This window comes from Silurus aristotelis (assembly GCF_946808225.1).
Source record: "Silurus aristotelis genome assembly, chromosome: 16".
NCBI lineage: Eukaryota > Metazoa > Chordata > Actinopteri > Siluriformes > Siluridae > Silurus > Silurus aristotelis.
Window position 1 is genome coordinate 10,016,951 of NC_139589.1, and position 21,057 is coordinate 10,038,007.

The 21,057-nt window shown below is 37.4% G+C and overlaps 1 protein-coding gene across 4 annotated transcripts; it reads left to right on the forward strand.

Moving 5' to 3' along the window:
- The first annotated feature begins 237 nt into the window (after positions 1-237).
- On the forward strand, positions 238-17,430 carry elmod1 (ELMO/CED-12 domain containing 1). 4 transcript variants are annotated; one of them, XM_083564927.1, is made up of 12 exons: positions 238-322; positions 760-815; positions 5,348-5,493; positions 5,588-5,616; positions 6,255-6,352; positions 6,933-7,062; positions 7,568-7,701; positions 8,305-8,373; positions 11,417-11,440; positions 11,754-11,804; positions 13,997-14,130; positions 15,100-17,430. In XM_083564927.1, the coding sequence occupies exons 2-12, from the start codon at positions 799-801 to the stop codon at positions 15,273-15,275; spliced, it is 1,008 nt and encodes a 335-aa protein (XP_083421053.1). In that variant the 5' UTR covers positions 238-322; positions 760-798; the 3' UTR covers positions 15,276-17,430. The 4 variants fall into 4 exon arrangements, with proteins under 4 accessions (XP_083421053.1, XP_083421056.1, XP_083421054.1 ...); XM_083564928.1 differs by lacking the exon at positions 238-322 and adding an exon at positions 498-674; XM_083564930.1 differs by lacking the exon at positions 11,417-11,440.
- The last annotated feature ends 3,627 nt before the right edge of the window (positions 17,431-21,057 follow it).

Sequence of the window (21,057 nt, forward strand, 5' to 3'; positions counted from 1 at the left end):
TCAGAACCATACTGATTTGCCTCCTACTATAAAGGGCCATTTTGTGACATGCCCATCCCTAAGAAATCCATTTAAGGTCCAGATTGTACAACCACCAATGTGAAGAAAAATACCAATAAAGGGGGTTAATAATTTCTGCAAGGTACTCTATATGGTAAATTAATAAGATAAAAGACGCAATAGGTGGTTATAACAGGTTCTGTTATAGGCGTTTATAATAGCGGAACAGCGCCTATAGGGGATTAAGGGCGAGCCTGTTTGCGCATGCGCGCTAAAAATCGGCCAGGGCATTTTATCGCATAGGAACAAGAGCGATTTAGAGGTATTATTATTATTACTATAAAAAAAACGTTTGCGGCTTATTTGAACTGATTGCGATTTTTATTTATTTAGACGTTGCTATACCTTCGTTATTCGTTAATTCTGGGTGGTCTAATGCAATCCAAGATCATCTTGAGGAGCTTTTTACATTGGGCTGCATGATGAAGAAGCCTAGTATCCATACATAATGTAGAACCTAATAGAAATGTGCAGGCTGTAAAGACGGTGCTTTGATAAAGGGGCACGTCTTAATCCGACCAATCATTTCCTGGGGAGGATGCATATTAAAAATAGTCGTGACAAGTAGTAAATTAACAGGGACTCAATAAAAGGGATGTAGGAGTTCGGATAAGGTTGCGTTCGTTTGTGTGCATGTGCTTAGTTATAGACTATTCCTTTCTTTTATTATTATTGCAGCATTTCTTTTTTTTTGCGCAGGTGATACAGCGGATAAATCTGGGACACTAAACAGTCGCCATGAAGCATTTTCTAAGGTAAGAGACGCCATCAGTATCAATATCCAACCTGCTGGCTTTATCACAGAGGGATCCATCTGCTTACCATCTTTTATTATATAAAGTTAAGGTTTAATGATCAATTTCTTTTATCATTAGTTTCATTTTTTAAATTCAATTAATCTTCTCTTGATCAAAGCAAATATCATAATAAAGGAAAAATATCTGACTACCGTCTTAATTGATACAGAACTGGTTAATTGCAAGAGAAAAAAATCTTTCATCTCAATATAAATGATATCCTTTAAATATACAAGATGATTAAAATATAACGTTAAAACTTTAACAGTGTGCAGTAGCATTACATAATACATAGGCTGTAATCTTCTGCTTCTTCTTCTTTCGACTTCTCCCATTAGGGGTCGCCACAGCGTATCATCCGTCTCCATACCCCCCTATCCTCTACATCTGCCTCTTTCAACCCAACTACCTGCATGTCTTCCCTCACCACATCCATAAATCGCCTCCTTGGCCTTCCTTTTTTCCTCCTTCATGGTAGCTCCATCCTCAGCATTCTCCTACCGATATACCCCATGTCCTTCCTCTGCACATGTACAAACCATCTCAATCTCTCCTCCCTCACCTTGTCTCCAAAACTTCCTACATGCGCTGTCCCTCTAATAAACTCATTTCTAAACCTGTCCAGCTTCGTCACTCCCAACGAAAACCTCAACATCTTCAGCTTTGCTACCTCCAGCTCCACCTCCTGTCTTTTACTCAATGCCACTGTCTCTAAACCATACAACATCGCAGGTCTCACCACAGTCCTATAAACTTTCCCTTTTACTCTTGCAGATACTCTTCTATCACAAATCACTCCTGCCACTCTTCTCCACCCACTCCACCCTGCCTGCACTCTTTTCTTCACTTCTCGAACACACTCTCCATTACTTTGCACTGTTGACCCCAGATACCTGAACTCCTCCACCTTCTCCACCTCTTCTCCCTGCATCACTCTACTGCCCTCCCTCTCATTCACACACATGTACTCTGTCTTATTCCTACCGACTTCCATTCCCTTTCTCTCCAGCATGCACCTCCACCCCTCCAGGCTCTTCTCAACCTGCTCTCTACTCTCACCACAAATAACAATATCATCCGCAAACATCATAGTCTATGGAGACACGTCTTACCTCGTCCGTCAACCTGTCTATTACCACTGCAAACAGGAAAGGGCTCAGAGTCGATCCTTGATGCAGTCCAACCTCTACCTTGAACCAGTCTGTCGTTCCCACTGCACACTTCACTGCTGTCACACTGTCCTCATACATGTCCTGCACCACCCTCACATACTTCTGTCACACCTGACTTCCTCTTACGTTACCACAAATCCTCTCTCGGCACTCTGTTGTATGCTTTCTCCACAAACACACAATGCAACTTCTTCTGACCTTCTTTATACTTCTTAATCAACATTCTCAAAGCAAATAATGCATCTATGGTGCTCTTCCTCAGCATGAAACCATACTGCTGCTCACAGATGGTCACCTTTTCTCTCAGCCTGGCTTCCACTACTCTTTCCCATAACTTCATGGTGTGACTGATCAACTTAATTCCCCTGTAGTTACTGCAGGTCTGCACATCTCCCTTTTTCTTAAAGATCAGTACCAGCAAACTCCTTATTCATTCCTCAGGCATCTTCTCACCTTCCAAAATCCTGTTAAACAATCTTGTTAAAAACTCCGATACCTGTGGCGGTCGTTGGTATCCCAGGCCTCGACCGATTCAGTATGAAATTCTCTTTCGTGATCCGCATATTTGATTTGGCACGTTTTATGCTGGATGCCCTTCCTAACGCAAGCCTCCCCATTTATTTGGGCTTGGGATGGGCACTAAGAGTGCACTTGCTTGTGCAACCCTAATGGCTGGGTTGATACATAGGCTGTAATATTATGATTATAACGTAGCACATAACACATGGAGGTTTGGTTACTATCACATGCTGAACGATGTAACCTAATTGCATCAAAATGTACTAATACTACATAAATGAATAAAAACTACTCTGTAAAAAAAAAAAAAAGAAACTCGAATTTTTTTTTTTAAGAAAAAAAAATACAGCTTGTAGCAGTTGAAATTTTATGCTTTTAACACACACACACACACACACACACACACACACACACACACACACACACACACACACACACACACACACACTTACAAACACACTCTGATCAGCCACCTGCTTAATATTGTGTAAGCCCCTCTTTTGCTACCAAAGCAGCTCTGACCAATTGAGTCATGAACTCATTACCTCTGAAACTGCACTGTGGTTTCTAACACCAAGGCGTTAACAGTAGATCCTTTAAGTCCTGTAAGTTGCGAGGGGGCCCTTCTTGGATTTGACTTGTTTGCACAGCACATCCACATATTCTTGTTAAGATAGAGATCTGGCTAATTTGGGGGGCAAAGTCAACATTTTTAATTCATTGTTTCTGTATGTGCCTCAGACTTTTCTTGAACGCTTCTTGTCGTGTGTCAGTGCACTTTATGCTGCTGACAGAGACCACTGCCACTAGAGAATACAGTTGACATAAAGGGGTTTTCTTGGTTTGCAATGTTTAGCTAGGTAGTATATGTCAATGAAACATTTACAGAAAAGCCAGGTTACCAAGAATTCCCTGCAGAACATTGCCACGAGAATCATGCCACCTCTGCCAGCTTGTCTTTTTCCCAATAGTACATTTGGTGCCATATCTTCCCCAAGTAAGTGAGACACACATGCCCAGCTTTCCACATAATGTTAAAGAAAAAGTGATTCATCGGACCAGGGCACCTTCTTCACTGCTCCATGAACCAGTTCTTATGCTCACATGACCATTGTAGGTGTTTGGCTGATGGACTGGGGGGCTCCAACTGCTCTTCACCTAACTGGGATGCACAGATGAAAAGATAATCATTGAAAGATAATTATGTAATTTTTTTCTGAGACTGTATTATAATAGTAAACTTAGTTAATCACTTTTATTGTCAAAATAAGTGGACATTTGCCTTTGGATTCACAAAGGTATATAATACAAAAACATCTTGCATAACAACCCTAAAACAATACCAAATGACATAAAAACAGCAAAAAAATGTAACATTTTACATTCAAAATTCACACACATACACCAACGAGCCATAACTTTAGGGCCACCACTCAGGCATAACATTATGACCACCTGCCTAATATTGTGTTGGTCCCCCTTTTGCTGCTAAAACAGTCCTGATCTATCAAGCATTAACAACATTAACTTATGCAGTTTTCCAGTCGTCTAGCAATCATAATATGGCCCTTGTCAAACATGTTTAAATCTTTACGCTTGCCCATTTTTCCAGCTTCTACCACATTAACTTTGAGGACAAAATGTTCACTTGAAACCTAATATATCCCACACAATAACAGGTGCGATGATGAAAAGATATTCAGTGTTATTCACTTGACTATTTATCCCTTTAAACATTCCTGAATCAGCATTCGATATTCTATCAGCATTTGGCACGAATTGATACACTGATTGATAAAAATAGATTTTTCCTCGCTTGTTCAACAACTGAAATTAAGTTTATAAGGGATGTGAAGAACCCCTAAAACACTCAAAGCTTTCTGTTTCACCTTTGATGCGTAAATATTATTTAGCTGCCTCTGTATCTCACCTAAAATCGAACTTGCTGCCTGAGACAATTTAACTTTATTTTTGACACTCAGATTTCCATACAATGTAGTCATATTGAAAGATGCATTTTTTCAAAGAATACTCTATATTCTCATCAAAAATAAGGTGGAAATCTATACATATTGCTAAATAATTAAACCTGCTGACTCTTCCAACCCGGTGTCCATCAAGTGTCAAGGGTTGCAATTGCTCACATTCAAAATATTAGTACTAATAACTAATTTCTTAGTTTACGTTCATCTCAAGTGCATTCAGCTGGTTACAAACTGATTACAAAATGATTCCTTATTAAAAAAGATCATTTAAAATTATTATACTTCCTTTTTTTTAGTGCAAACATGCTTGATGTGCAATGACCCATTTTTAATGGAGCCTTTCATACTGTACATTTTAATAATTAGTTTGGCTGGTTTATGACCCACTTATGGCTCACGACGTCCCGGTTGAGCCTCTGATGTCATGTTTTAACATAAGACACAAAAAAATAAATAAAAATAAAATGTGTTCTACGTTGTGCTTGTTTTAAAATATCTTGAGTAGCACTGACAGATTACTGTAATGATTGGATTTCCCAATGTTTTATGTTAATATCATCTCATGTTGTGGCTCATGGATCATGGCTGTAGTGTATTGTCTCTTGCCTACTAGCTTTCTTAGAATGACTCTTGGTATGACTCTGCCCCCTGGCCATGGACTGATTAAAACAAGGTGAAAACAAGGTCTTCTCTCTCTCTCTCTCTCTCTCTCTCTCTCTCTCTCTCTCTCTCTCTCTCTCTCTCTCTCTCTCTCTCTCTCTCTCTCTCTCTCTCTCTCTCTCTCTCTCTCACTGTCTGTCTCTCTCCATCACAGGGTGCTGACCCAATTTCTGGTGTTTCTGTACTGCAAATGTTTATGGCGAGGTTTAAAGTTTATCGCCAGGAAGGTGACCGGTAGATGTGAACTGCAAAGGATCTGCTACAACAACAAGCCTGGTGCTCGCCGGACCCTCAAGATCGGTAATAAATCAAACAGTCATGCAACACACTAGATTGTAGAACAATAAAACTACATGTGAAGAGTGTATTCAAATATATATATCTTTTTTTGCAGAATCCTCACTCAAATGTTCTAAAAATGAGGTAAGTCATGTGTCACAGCATAACATGTTACAAGAATGTTTGTATAGCACAAATTTGGCTACACACAGCTAATTTGCAAATTGAAAAAATAGTACACAGGAAATATGGCAACACACAGCACCAGCTAAATTTTTTGTGCAGCCTGATTTGAGATCAGATTGACTGGGTGGGTGTGGCCTAAAATATTATTTTGAGCATGCTTAATTCCAAAATCTAATTCCCATTAGAACGGAACCACACTAACTGCAAAAAAAAAAAAAAATTAACCCACAAGGTTGTATTGGGATACATTAGCTGGGTTTTAGCTAACATTTGACTTGCTATCTAACACTTTTAGCTGTCAAACACTAAGTTTTAGTTGAAAGCTCTGATGTGAGAATATTACTCATGCTTTTGACAAGCTACACCCAACCACTTTTTCCCTACAAGGAGCAAGTTGGGTTTTTTGGGTTTTTTAACTACATATTTTGGACATTGACAAGTATATTGTGCAGATTGTATGTTGGAAGGTTGTGGAGTTCAAACCCCATAAACCTTAAACCTCAGATGTAAAAATTAGAAAAATGCAAATGACTATGGATAAGGCCACCTGCTACATGCCATAAATGTAAAAATGTCTTTGTGTTCTACCTCATCAGCTTCTGCAGAATGCTCTCAGTGTACACTCAGATGCTGTTGAGAAGACCATAGATGACATCATGACCCTGAAAAAGATCAACCCAGACACAAATCCACAGTAAGAACATTGAACTCTAAACCTAAGTACAGAGGTAGAGGGAAGGTGATGACAAATCAAGTAAAAAATTATATGGAATTAACACACTGCTAACCTAACAAAATACTTAATGCTTAAATACAAAATGGCTAGAGCAGTCAAAAGCAGGAAGACATGCCAAAGCTAAAAATGCATTCGATAAATGCAAGACTTCGCTGTAATTGATTTTAGTTTCTATTCTAATCATGAAATGTGATAGCTAATCATAAATATCTCATTAGATATTCTGTTTTCCTAGTCTTTTCATTAAATTAAAAATACATTTCTAAACCTATCAAGCTGCTCTTTTACAGAGAGGTTAGCATTTAGTATCAGAGAAGTGCACATGAATTGCTAAATAGTTATCTCAACACTGTAGCTTAGATGTATTCTTCAAGAATTCTTTGAAGGCCACAGAGTTTTTTCGAATGTCAGGTGGGACCAGCTTGACCACTGCACTGTTTATCCGTATATGCCATCATATAGAAGATTAAGGCTTTAGTACAGTTTATATTTTAAGAGTACAGACCTATAATGCTAACATGGCTGTGTTTTCCTTCAGATTGGCCATCTCTCTGCAGGCGAGCCTGTTCCAGATCGTGGGTTACAGGAACCTGGTGCTGGAGGTAGAGAAGCTGCGCAGGGAGCCATATGACTGTGAAAATCCAGAGCATGAAGAGATGCTAATGAAGGTTATTATTTGTAATTTTTTTGTAGAATATGTTGTTTGAGAATAAAAAAAAATGCTATTGGTACAATTATCTACATTGATAAAATGATGAAATTAAATAATTTTGGTGTAACAAATTTCAACTTGCTAATTTTTCGTAGTGTAGGTTCTATGCCCAATGTAGTGAGCATGTATAGTGACTAGAAAGATATTTAGCTTTACTGCATACTGCTAAATTAATAAAAATGGTTCTTCCTGCACATGAACACGTTTAAGATGGTGGATGAAATTGTAAACCTAGTGCAATATCAGGACGATAAAATATCATTGAAAAGCAAAAGTCAATTTTAGAAAACTAAAAACAGGCATTGTTTTATGAAAAGTTACCTCGATTTCTTTTGAGTGAAACTACTAGTAATGTTCAGTATACGCATTACAAACATTTATGAATAGTGATGTAAGTAGGATTTAACTGCACTTCATATCTTTGGGATTTTCAAATCTGATGTGTGTGTTTTTTTGTGCAGCTGTGGAAGACACTTCGTCCTGATTCGGCCCTCACTGGGCGCATCTCTAAGCAGTGGTGTGAAATTGGCTTTCAAGGAAGTGACCCCAAAACTGATTTTAGGGGCATGGGGTTATTGGGTTTGCACAACCTACTGTAAGTCTAAATATTATTTCACAAGATTATATTAGAATGAATGAATGAATTGATAATAATAAATAATTTCATTATTTCTGTGGTTGCTGTAGTGCAGGTACTGGATACACTGCTTGGTTTCAAAGTAATGCACATGACATTTTTAAATATTAGAGCGGCAATGATTAAACAATGATTACTGTATAATTTTTTTTTTTAACTCTGTTGTATAGTATAATGTCTTGGAATTTATGTATTTACAGCTAGGATTTTCAGGCAGATAACATTAAGCTCAGTGCAGTAGGTGCCCTTAAGTGTAAAAAATTAAACATGAGCAGGTATAAAATGTCTTACATGTCATTCGGGTGTTTTTATTTCAAACCACTTTGGTATAAAAGGCGTTCTAGTTTAACTAAGAATTCTTCTTTGAAAAAAAACCCAACTAAATTAGTATATTTGTCAGGAAACGCCTTACCGCTCTGCTTCCCCGTCACTTGTGCATAGTGTTCACAGAAATATTGCTGTAATTAGCCGTAGTGGGACCACTGCAATTACGCTTCATCATTTATAATGCAGTTTAATCAGAGGTTGTGTTCTTTTGTCCTATTTCATTTATTCTAATAGGTATTTTGCAGAGCACGACAAAGCCGCTGCTCTCCAAGTGCTGCACGACTCTCTCCAGCCCAAACACAGGTCAGATCCTCCTCTCTGTCGCCTGCCAAAGCCTGCTCTCTTTGCTGTGTGCACGTATTTTGTATTTAATTTTTTACTATTTTAGATAATTTATAGCTCTTTAATAATGCCAATTCAAAAGACGAGGTCATGCTAACAATTTCATGTTCAGTTTGGAAGCAGTTTATATTTGTAAAGCCCCCTGCTGACTGAGGGCTGAATTGCAGTAAATGCAATTATATGATTATTACAGGTACTATATATAACACTTTTAAATGTCACAAGCAGAATCCATTTGTCCAATAGAACAAGACACACAGCAGTTACAAAAAATGTAACCTTACACAAGGCTATTTAACTAGGCTATTTAAATTTAAGGCTATTTAAGCTGTAAAAGGGAACATCTGTTCAGTTTGTAGTTATGAGTGTTCAATATTTTTGTGACAACTGTATTTAAAACAGTGTATTTTGGCAGAAAAGGAGGGGCATGGCATCTGTGCCTGTTAGTTTCAATGAAGGAGGCATGGCCCCTGTTCATGTAAGTCTTAGTAGGGGAGGTGTGGCCGCAGGTCCTGTAAGTTTCAGTAGAGGAGTTTTGGCCGCTGAGCCTGTAAAACACTGTGAAGGAGGTGTGGCTGCTGTGCTTATAAGTCTCTATGAAAGCGGCATGGCGTTGGTGCTTATCTCAGTGAAAGAGGCGTGGCATCTTTGTCTCTAGCCCTAAGCCTACATAATCTTTTTGTTGTTTGTTATAATTAATAATTTTTAGTAAATAAAATAACATTTTGATTTATAGTTAGTCGACTCGATGGGAATGTACGAAAAGGAAAGAATTAATCGAGTATATAATATATTGATTATTAAAGTGTTTAGTCAACTGTGCAGTGTGCACTGTATGGCCAAAAGTTTGTGAACACCTGACCATCTGCCTATCCACAAATTTGGAAATCCACTTTCTTTACAGTAGAATGTCTTTTGTAAGCTGTAACATTACAAGTTATCTGAATATAAGGGTCACAAACTTGTTGAGCATTGAAGTAGAAAAAGATGTGGCTTGACATTGTTGGATTGGAAATAATCCATTGACCTGCCAAGAGCACTGACTCTGACCCCACTATACGTCATTGGGATTACTTATTTGTAATTGGTAAAATTCCTAGAAGAATTCATTCATGCTTATAGGTGTGATGGTCCTATGTCCAAAAAAACTGGCCATATACAGTGCATCTGGAAATTTCGCAGCACTTCACTTTTACCACATTTTGTTATGTTATAGCTTTATTCCAAAATAAGTTAAATTATTATCCTTTTATCCTATTTTCTTTATTTTATCAAAATTTTACAAACAAAAGCTCATAATGACAATGTGAAAAAGGTTTATTTGAAATATTTGCAAGTGTATTAAAAAAAAAAAAAAAAAAAAAAAAAAAACATACATGTACAAAAGTTTTCACAGCCTTTGCCATGACACTCAAAATTAATCTCAGTTGCATCCTGTTTCCACTGATCTTTCTTAAGTTGTTTCTACATCTTGATAGGAGTCCACCTGTGGTAAATTCAGTTAATTAGACATGATTTGGAAAGGCACACACCTGTCTAAATAAAGGTCCCACAATTAACAGTTCATGTCAGTGCACAAACCAAGCCGTGAAGTTGAAAAAATTGTCTGTAGATCTCAGAGAAAGGATTGTATTAAGGCGGAGATCTAGGGAAGGGTACAGAAACATTTCTGCAGCATTGAAGCATTTCCTAGAGTGGTCTGCCCGGCCAAACTGAGCTATTGGGAAGAAGCTCTTTAGTCAGCAAGGTGACCAAGAACCTGATGGTCACTCTGAAAGAGCTCCAGTGTTTATCTGTGGAGAAAGGAGAACCTTCCAGAACAACGCTTTTCACAGCACTCCAGCAATCAGGTCTGTATGGTAGAGTGGCCGGATGAAAGCCACTCCTCAGTAAAAGGCACATGACAGCCCACCTGAAGTTTGCCAAAAGCCACCTGAAAGGCTTTCAGACTATAAGAACAAAGATTGGACTTTTTGGCCTAAATGCCAAGCGTCATGTCTGGAGGATACCAGGCACCGTGGCATCATCATGCTGTGGGGATTGTATTGGACAGGTAATGAACGGTGCCTTGTTTCCTCCAGACATAACCTGTTCAATACCATCCCTACAGTAAAGCATGGTGGTGGCAGCATCATGTTGTAGGGATGTCTTCCAGCGGCAGGAGCTGGAAGAATAGTCAGGATTGAGCAAAAAATTAATGCATCAATGTACAAGAGACATCCTTGATGAAAACCTGCTCCAGAGTGCTCTGGACTTCAAACTTTTTGCGACAGTTCATCTGCCATCAGGACAATGATCCTAATCACACTGCCAAGATAACAAAGGAGTGGCTACGGGACATCTCTGTGAGCGTCCTTTAATGGCCCAGGGGGAGCCCAGACTTGAACCCGAGTGAACATCTCTGGAGAGATCTGAAAATGTCTGTTCACAGACGTTCCCTATTCCATTCATTTTCCTGATGGAGAATGGGAAAAACTGCCCAAATATTGGTGTACCAAGCTTGTAGCATCATACTCAAAAAGACTTGAACAGAGCTTCAACAACCTATTAAGCAATGGCTGTGAATACTTTTGTGCATGTGATATTTTCTTGTTTTTAATTTTCAATAAATATGCAAAGATTGTCATTATGGGGTGTTGTTTGTAGAATTCTGAGGAAAAAAATTAATTTAATCTATTTGGCAAAAAGGCTGTAACATAACAAAATGTGGAAAAAGTGAAGCGTTGTGAGTCCTTTCCGGATGCACTGTAGTGTACAAAAACGACCTTTTGCATTATGAAACATGTCTCAGGCCATCAACAGTTTTACGTTGCAGACATTGTCCATAAGTCACCCTTTGTTTTTGCAGAAACGTCTCAGTCTGCTGATTAGTACACAGCTGTGGATGAGATTTGACAGGTTTAGCATGCTCTGTCACCACGCATCACATCTATCAACACCTTTCTTTTCTGTTTTTCTCGTTCATTTATTTTTGTTGTTTTTGTCATCGCTTTGTCATGGGCAGGAACATTTCCAAAGAGGAAGCCAGGTACTCCATCTTTACTCTCTCTGTAAGAAGTCCATTTCAACATTCTTCTTTTTTTGTATTGAACTCTTACTGTATCTCTTTTTCTTCTCTATGTCTTAATCTCACCTCACTGTCAAAAAAACACAAAGGCATAACGCATAATTGTAGCAGTGGTTAGTAGCAGTGAATGCTTTCTTTTTTTTTTGCCTGTCTAATTGTTGTGTTGTATGTGTGTGTGTTTTGCTCTGTATGTTGTATGGATTCTGTTATTTTATGAAAGATAAGGCTTTGTGGACATGCTTTTTCCCTGTTTAAAGTTTCTGTTTGCCCACAGTAATATGAGCAAAGCTGAGTGGGAGAAGCAGAAATTCGACAAAGCTATCGGGTGAGTCCAATGTGTCAGTGCAACTGTAGGCAAAAATTTGGCATTTTGTGAGAGTTTTGCTTCACTGTAAATCCTGCAGTCTGCGCAGTAGCTGTTAGCATTCTGTCTCCATCCTCCAGGCTTTGTGTGAGGATTTAGTGATTTCAAGTGCAGCACTGCAGCCTGTCATCAGCTTTCAGCATGCAGTGAAGCACATACCCGTAAAGACAAACACATGAATGCATACACACTAGGGATTTTTAGATTCACTGATTCGCATTTATGCATCAGCATAAAAGTTGTAAAGCAATAATTGTGACCAATATTATATATATGCAAATTGACTTCTTCTCACTAAACTATTGAATATACGTAAGTGAATATGACAGATCACAATACTACAGAGACCAAGGCATGTCATTAGAGTCACATAGAATCCAGATTAACATGGCAGAGGTAGAACTGCAATAAATCGCGTTGTGTATCGTACATCATAGAGGTAAATCATATCGTATCTTTATGCATGTGTGGAAATGCACATTCCTAATACACACAAACACCTTGTTGGCAGCTATTTTTATTTTTCATAAGAATGGCATGCTCAAGAAGTTATGACATGCCATATGATATCATCGACAATTCTGCATATTTATCAAAAGTCATAATGATTTACACACCAAAACTTGTTCTATGAAATAGGAAGAATTTAATCCTTTATGGTTTTATATTATAAACCTGTGAGTATTTTCTCATTTAGATGCAAATTACTGAAATCGGACATAGCTGCTGGGTAAGAAGCCCTGGAGCAGGCTGGAATTCCAGATGTTTAGTGGGGTTGAGTTCAGGGCTCTGTGCAGTCCACTTGATTTCTTCTACATCAATTTTGGCAAATCGTTTCTTCATGGAGCTTGTTTTGTGCAAGGGAAATTGTAATGCTACAGCTTTTCTTTGGTAAATGTAGACAATGTCATTACTATTGCAGTCTACTTTAATGAAAATTCCTCCATAAAACATTAAAAAGAAATATCCTCAGTAAATGTTTATTTAGAGATGTGCTGATGTTAAATACTTCTTTTATTACTAAGATTTTATTATTTCTTCATCCGTCCAAACAACACTGGTGTTCTCTTTGAGTGTGTTTATTGTTTGGTACAATATCTGGCCAAAGTATCTGGACATTCGAACATCACACCCATATGTGGGCCTACTCATAATTCTTAAAATTTTCTAAAAGGTATTTATATGCTGTAGAATTACACTAAAAATAATAAGCTCAAAGTAAGATTAATAAAGACATAAAAGTCTGGAAGTGAAAGCTCACTGGTTGGATTGGATGTTGTATTGATCAGAAGGTTGATTAGGTATGATCAGAAGGTTGTGAATTCAAATCCCAGCACCACCAAGCTGCTATTGGGCCTTTTTGACAAGGCATTTAATCCTTAACACAGCTCCGTTTTATAAATCAGATAAGTGTAAGTTGCTCTGGATAAGCCTGTCTGTCAGATGCCATAAATGTAAGGCATATTTTGAAGAAATCGAGTTGCCAGCATAGAACACTTAGCACAACATTGAACACCAGGTGAGCACCTGACCTTAGTAATGCTCTTGTGGCTTAAGGTGTAAATTCAATAGCTACACTAAAAAATCATTTGGAAAGCCTTTTCATAAGGGTGGAGGCTGAACAAATTCTATATTATTTACCAAAATATGAATGCATATGATGAGCTACTTACACAACCTAAATATAAATTAGGTTATATTAATTCCAAGCTTGAATATTTTTGCCTCTGCCGTTATTGCAGCATGTATTGTTCTAATGTTTACTTTATGATTCAGCTCTTTTATGTGAACTTTTGGAACTAACTCATGTTTGTGAAGTTGCATATCAGTTGGCCTTGGGTAAAGCATTTTATGTCTGGTTTTGAGTACAAGAATAAACAAATAAGAAAAAGTATACCATGAAATTATCTTTATAATGTATTAGTATTATATTTTTTATTAATGATTTTATAAAAGTGAACACATTCTCCAAAAAATCTAGTGAATCTTATCTGAGTTGTTTGTTGCACAGCATAAAACATGTTAGTCCTTACCATCTTAGATCACTGAGCTGTGTTGAAAAATTTAATTCAGCTCAATAGGCAGGATTTAGCAATGAGTAATTTAAGTGAAAATGAGGTCTAACAAAAAGGACTTGATGTGTTTTAACGCAGGTATTCCTTCGCCATAGTTGGCATCAACATCACAGACCTGGCCTACTCCATGCTGGTGAACGGAGCTCTGAAGACTCATCTGTACAATGTGGCACCTGAGATGCCAAGCCTGATGCACTTCCAGCAGACCTTTTGTACGTTATATATTTCTAACTCTACGCTGGACCTTTGAGATTTTTATGTTTGCTGCTTGTTTCTACCTTTTGGATATTTTTAACATTTGTGGGGGGCTTTTTTCTTCTTGCCCTAAAAACCATTAAGGACACTTTCCTTTTTGGCATATTTGATTTAAAGACATTTATTCTATGCATCTTGTGTATTTGCCTTTTTCATGTGGGTTTTATATATAAGCAGGTGGTCATAATGTTATACCTGGTCTGTGTATGTAACATATATATATATATATATATATATATATATATATATATATATATATATATATATATATATATATATATATATATATATATATATATTTATTGTAGCGCCTCGCTCGCGTGCTGGACACACACACACCAGAGAGCTGAATGTCAAAGAAAAATGATGCCGCCTTCACTATATATATATATATATATATATATATATATATATATATATATATATATATATATATATATATATATATAGTCTTGTATATAGTTACATACACAGACCAGGTATAACAGTATGACCACCTGCTTAATATTGTGTTGGTCCTCTTTTTGCAGCCAAAACTGTCTTGGCCTACTGTATTTTCAGTATAGGTTGAATAAAATTCACCATTACTACAACACTAACATTAGCATTTATTCTAGGTAACAGAATATTGTATTAGAACAATCATTGAGTATTTCCTGTTATAGTTCTGTACAGGTGAGATTTGTGTACTAAGAATGAACAAAAAAAGCATAAGAAAAGCACAGCTAGTTAGAAAACAGAGATACCACAATATGTTAACTTATGTTTATTACAATATGTATATCTTAATGTAGTCTTTATGTAGTCTGTACTTTTATTAGTGCTATAAAATATTATCACTGTCTCCAGTGTCAGTGCTTTCAGTAAAAGGTTTTACAACAGAGGAAATGTTGCTTTGGTTTAATAATTGTTTTCTGTCTTTTTAGGCTATCTGATGCAGGAGTTCCATCAGTTCTGGATCGAGGAGGATCCAAGCGACATCATGGAGTTCAACCGAGTGCGCAGCAAGTTCCACAAGCGTGTGCTGAAGCAGCTGAAAAATCCTGACATGGCACTGTGCCCTCATTTCACCGCCTCCGACCTTCACCTTGTCAACCTGTAGCTCCTCCTCCCATCCCTCACCTTTGACCTCTTACCATTCTCCACTATGTCCGAGCTTTCTGTCATCACTGCCGATACACACACACACACACACACACACACACACACACAGAAGTCAGTATTCATGGCTGCGCTGCTCTCTTCGTCAGACATGTAGTAAGCTCACATCACCAGCATCACTGAAGATCACAGCGATTGTACACCTGCACAACATTACCTTTGCCCAGCTTAACACACCTTTTTTTCGACTTCCCAGTGCAATTTAGATGTGCGTAACACTGCGACATCGCAAAAGAGTATTTCAAATCTGATTGGATAATGTGAGCCAACGCTGCATATAACGCAGCAAGTCAATGAGGGCTTGTTAAAACAGTATTGGAATGTAGCCGGTTTCAGAAAATTTCCTTTGCATGTGATGCAGCATTAACACTGTAATAATTATTGTTTGGTTTTAAAGCAAAAATCCACCCTGGATGATTTGCATTTCATTTATTTTACGATGAATTTGATCTTTCATTGCATCCAGGGTTTATTTTACACTGAAATTACTAAATAATTTTATTTTAGGTTAAGCATCTTCCATTTACTTTTTTGAAATTTCTCTTTGGTAAGTAACATTACCCACAATGCCATTCAACTCGGTGCTCCAGGGGCTGTAGTGGGCTTTGATGGGATTTGGCCCTTGCTTCATCTGTTTTTAAAGAGTATAATGCAGTCCTTTAGTCTGTTTACATTTACTCAGAACAGTAATTTACAGTCATTATTGGCGGCAGTAGTTAGTGAGTACTGGCCGTTTAAGTTCAAACTAGTCTATGAACTCATTGATTCCACCATCAACGACATTGTGTTCATTATCTAATAGCTTACAAACTAGAGGAGATCATTGCAACTACACCATGTAGCCTTATTTCATCCTGGAAATTTGTAATGTATTTGCTAATTCTGTGTTGATTTTATCATTAATGTCATCACTCTATAATCCTCTAACTTTTTTAACGAAAATAAAGCAGCATACTACAAATTAGGAGGATGCTGCAGGATGGACTTTCCCTCACTTTCTTCTTCTTCATCCGATATTCAGTGTCATTTGTGAGCTACAGGCTCCCTATTGACCAGTAGGTAGAGCCTTTTACAGTCCAGTGTGACAGGACAAACAAACGAGCTATGGTGATAAAGAGATAAAAACATGCTAAGGGAAAATTAACAGGCACAGTAGTGCTCATACAGACATTTACAGTGTATATAGTGTGTGTGTGTCGCATATATATATATATATATATATATATATATATATATATATATATATATATATATATATATATATATATATATATATATATATAGCTATTTGTGGTTTTTCACATTTTTACAACAAACTTTACCCGGAGAACATTTGCTGCCAAGTTAAAACCGTTGCCAAAATTTGTAATAGTGAGCATTTTGTGAACATCATTGTACACTTAATGCTGCTTTGGTGTTAATGTAAAGTTGTGGAATGTTCTGGGGTTTATTTTTTTTTATTTTTCTAGACACCAAAGCAATAAGTGACATTTGTAGAGTCTGTATTTATTTGCCCAGGCATAGTATTTACTCTAGTACTACATAAGCCAATAACTACGTAGAGTATTCTTTGCTTTCTATGCTTCTTTTTTTTATACAGTCATGTTTCTTTTCCTGTCTAAACCCCTTAAACTAGACACACAGGTTTTGCACTGTTACTTTGATTTGCCTGTGAGATTTAAGTTTATCTTTTTATTCTTTTAATTTATTTATTAATTCATACATTTTTTCACGCTGTTCAGACGAGTTGCTTACAGTGCTAATGTCTACGCTTTTAGAAGTGTAGAAGTAATGCATTCTGTGGTGTTTCAAAGCTACAATCAACTACACAAGTCCTGATAAGTATTCCTTATATAAGGAATTAGGCTTACATACTGCTTATGATGAATTCGATTTTATCCTCATAATGAATGGTCATCTGTGTGCATGGCTGAGTATTTATCGCTTTGTCTTTCTCTCTTATTGAATTATTGGATCAGAGGAAGTGCTTTAGTGGCCAAAAGATTATGTCATGAAATTAACTTGTGCAATGTGAACGGTGCTTTTAAAATTCATTATCAAAGCTATATATGTGTAATAAAAATGATATGGAAGGATTTTGTTTTTTTTGCACTTTGTTCTCATCATACAATTAACACACTGACTCAGTACTCTCTTTGAGTTAATGCTCAAGTAATAGAGATGGCATCATTATTTTTATATAACCCCTGTATATTACAGAATAATAATACAGTGAAACTAAACATAAAGATATGGTTACAGAAGTATAATAATTTTGTGACCATTGACACTGTTACTGCAGTTTATTTTCTTCCTTTATATATATGTTTAGATATGTAAAAATGTAAGTACCCTCATTGAATTCTATGGTTATATACATCATAGCATATTAAATATCTGGACTGTTACAGGTCTTAAAACCAGGTAAATACCACCTCGGGTGAACAATATGTGAGTGTCATTTTTTCTGAAATGGAAAAGCCGTGTTAAAAAAACTAAGTACACCTTATGATAACTTGTAAAAGCACTATTAAGAGCAATAACTAAACGTTATTGTGTTCTGTCTGACTTTATCAGTCTTAAACATCATTGTGAAGGAATTTTGCCTTTTCACTCTTCTCTACATCGTTGCTTCAGTTCAGTGAGGTGTGAGGGCATTACTTTTATTTTCACATGACTGTATGTCCTATTCTCCTCACACCAAAGCCATTTACCAGCAATTAAAATGTAATTAAAGATTTTATTCATTTTTAGTTACATAAACTGGTAACTATTGTGGTGAGAGGAGGGAGCAGGTTGAGAAGAGCCTGGAGAGGTGGAGATATGCGCTGGAGAGAAGGGGAATAAGAGTCAGTAGGTGTAAGACAGAGTACATGTGTGTGAATGAGAGGGAGGGCAGTGGAGTGGTGCGGTTGCAGGGAGAAGAGGTGGAGAAGGTGGAGGAGTTCAGGTACCTGGGGTCAACAGTGCAAAGTAATGCAGAGTGTGTCAGAGAAGTAAAGAAAAATGTGCAGGCAGGGTGGAGTGGGTGGAGAAGAGTGATAGCAGGAGTGATTTGTGATAGAAGAGTATCTGCAAGAGTGAAAGGGAAAGTTTATAGGACTGTGGTGAGACTTGCGTGCTGTATGGTTTAGAGACAGTGGCATTGACTAAGAGACAGGAGGTGCAGCTGGAGGTAGCAGAGCTGAAATTTTCTGGGGAGTGACGATGATGGACAGGATTAGAAACAAGTTTATTAGAGGGACAGGGGCATATAGGACATTTTGGGGACAAAATGAGAGACGGTTTGGACATGTGCAGAGAAAGGGCATGGGGTATATTGGTAGGAGAATGTTGAGGATGGAGCCACCAGGAAGGAGAAAAAAAGGAATGCCAAAGAGGAGGTTTATGGATGTGGTGAGGGAAGACATGAAGGTAGTTGGTTTGAAAGAGGCAGATGTAGAGGACAAAGTAGTATAGAGAAGGATGATCTGCTGTGGCGACCCCTAATGGGAGCAGCTAAAAGAAGAAGAAGAAGAAGAAGATAGTTAGAAAATAAACTTATAAATTGGTGTGGAATGCAAAACAAAGCAGGTTATTTCCTGTTATTACTTATAACAGATACAACATCAGTCCAGAACAAAAAAACACTGATTGCCTGTCCTGAATTCTTTTCCATAGCCAGAGAATTACTGAATGTGACAAAAAAACTGTCACTGGAGACTACTTTCATAAATGCTTAATTAATGTCTTATAGTAAACTTTACATTCTTACCTATTAAACACATTTTATAATCCATTTATGTGTAGTATTAACAGTACAAATCCCTGTATAAGATTTTACTCCAGATATTACAATGTTATAAAATGAGAGCCTTGTAGCTGGAATTAGCATTGGAGCTGATCAAATATAAATTTATTCAGCACCTTCTGACCAACCACAACTCTTTCTAGGATAAAGCAGACACAAAAAATAAAAGTCATGAAAAAGTTCCAGAATCAATAATTCAACCATGTGGTGGTATAATAATTTCTATATAACATAATAATAACTCAAAGATTTTCTAGAAAGCTACTGCATGACTACGTAGCTACTGCACAGCTAGTAAAGTTAATGCTAGCATTTGTTTGTGTGTGTGTGTGTGTGTGTGTGTGTGTGTGTGTGTGTGTTTGCAACAACTTGTCCTCGACCATCTCATTTACATATTATCCCGAGCACACTTGCTTGATAACAAATAGACTGATCAACCCTATAGGATTAGGGCTGAAACTGGAAGCTGGATGAAAGGAAGCTGGTGGCCAGAGCTCTTTAGTGTTATCAGCAAAGTGCTTTTGCAACTGTGCGTGTATATGTGTGTGTGTGTGTTTGTGTGTGTGTGTTTTTAATCCAACCACACAGCCGTTGCAACTGATTCCAGTTATTTAATCAGTTAATCTTGGCATTCAAGGAGTCCGTCACTAATGTTTGGTTGGGATGAAAAGCTGCAGCCACACTGGTTTTTGACAGGGTTTTTTTTAGATAACTGTTTATTTGAAAAAATATTTTTTGAAAGATAACTTGTTTGTTAGTAGAGTAACGTAGTGTTAACCAGTTGCTTACATTAGGGGGCAGCATCGTAGCATTCTTCGATTTGGAATCTTTTGTCAGCTGATTTTACTAGTAGAAAACATATCTCTCTATGTTTATTTTACGTCCCCATAATCATCAATCCAATAGTGTTTGACTGAACATATAAGACAGATGCTAATGGTACCTGACAGCTGATCTCACATCAGACACACTGTATCACAGGCACAGTCCTGCTTTTTTAAACACAGACCTTATTGTGGCACAAACCAATGACAGTGCTTAGCATAATGTCCAAACACCTCACGACAGGGTGTCGGGAAGCATTAGGTATGCTCCAAGTGTGACAACGAGGCAGAAAAAAATGTACGGCAGACGCATTAACCAAATGCCAATTACACCCCTGTGCCTCTTGCTGCTTCATCAACGAGTCTCAACTGTACAAATCCGCAAGAATGTTAATGAATATGACCTAGCTGAAATGAATGAATGAAAACAGTACACCATATACAGAGGAAACTCTGAAATTACTGAGAGTAATAAAAGATGCAAACGGTGGGTTTCTTTGGCACCTCATCAAGAGTGACTTTAGGGAGCTAATTAATATTCCTGGAGCCAACTGTGACCGCTGGCCAAAACTCACATTCGGACGCTATCCATTATGTCCAGGTGGAGAATGAGACATCAAAAAATGCTCTTTGTTCAACCGTGTTCAATCTTTTTTTATCTACAAGGCCACATCACAAAAAAAAATATCCATCAAGCATATTTCACCTTCCAGATTTTCGTCAGTCCTTGTGGGTTCAAAGTCAAGACTGCATTGTAATGTTGGCGACTATTATAACAAATCTAGCTTCATTTCTAGAAGTTGGACCCATGCTGTAGATACACAGTATAATGAATTATAAAAGGGCAGGTGTTTTCCATGTCTGAGAATCTGGACTTGGCACTCAGTAAAGTGTAAATTTGGGTAGAATCAATATTCCTATTGTAAATATTTATTCTTATATGAACTTCTTTTCTGTCTGTTGCCCAATGTGGAGAATAAGCCTATTGTAATTATTCTCCACTAAACCCTCTCTGGACCCTTGTTCTCTATGCTGTTCCAGGCTTTCCAATTCTGGAAATGTTATCAGCTGCTATACCACCTATTTTACTTCATTAGTATCTTTCACGG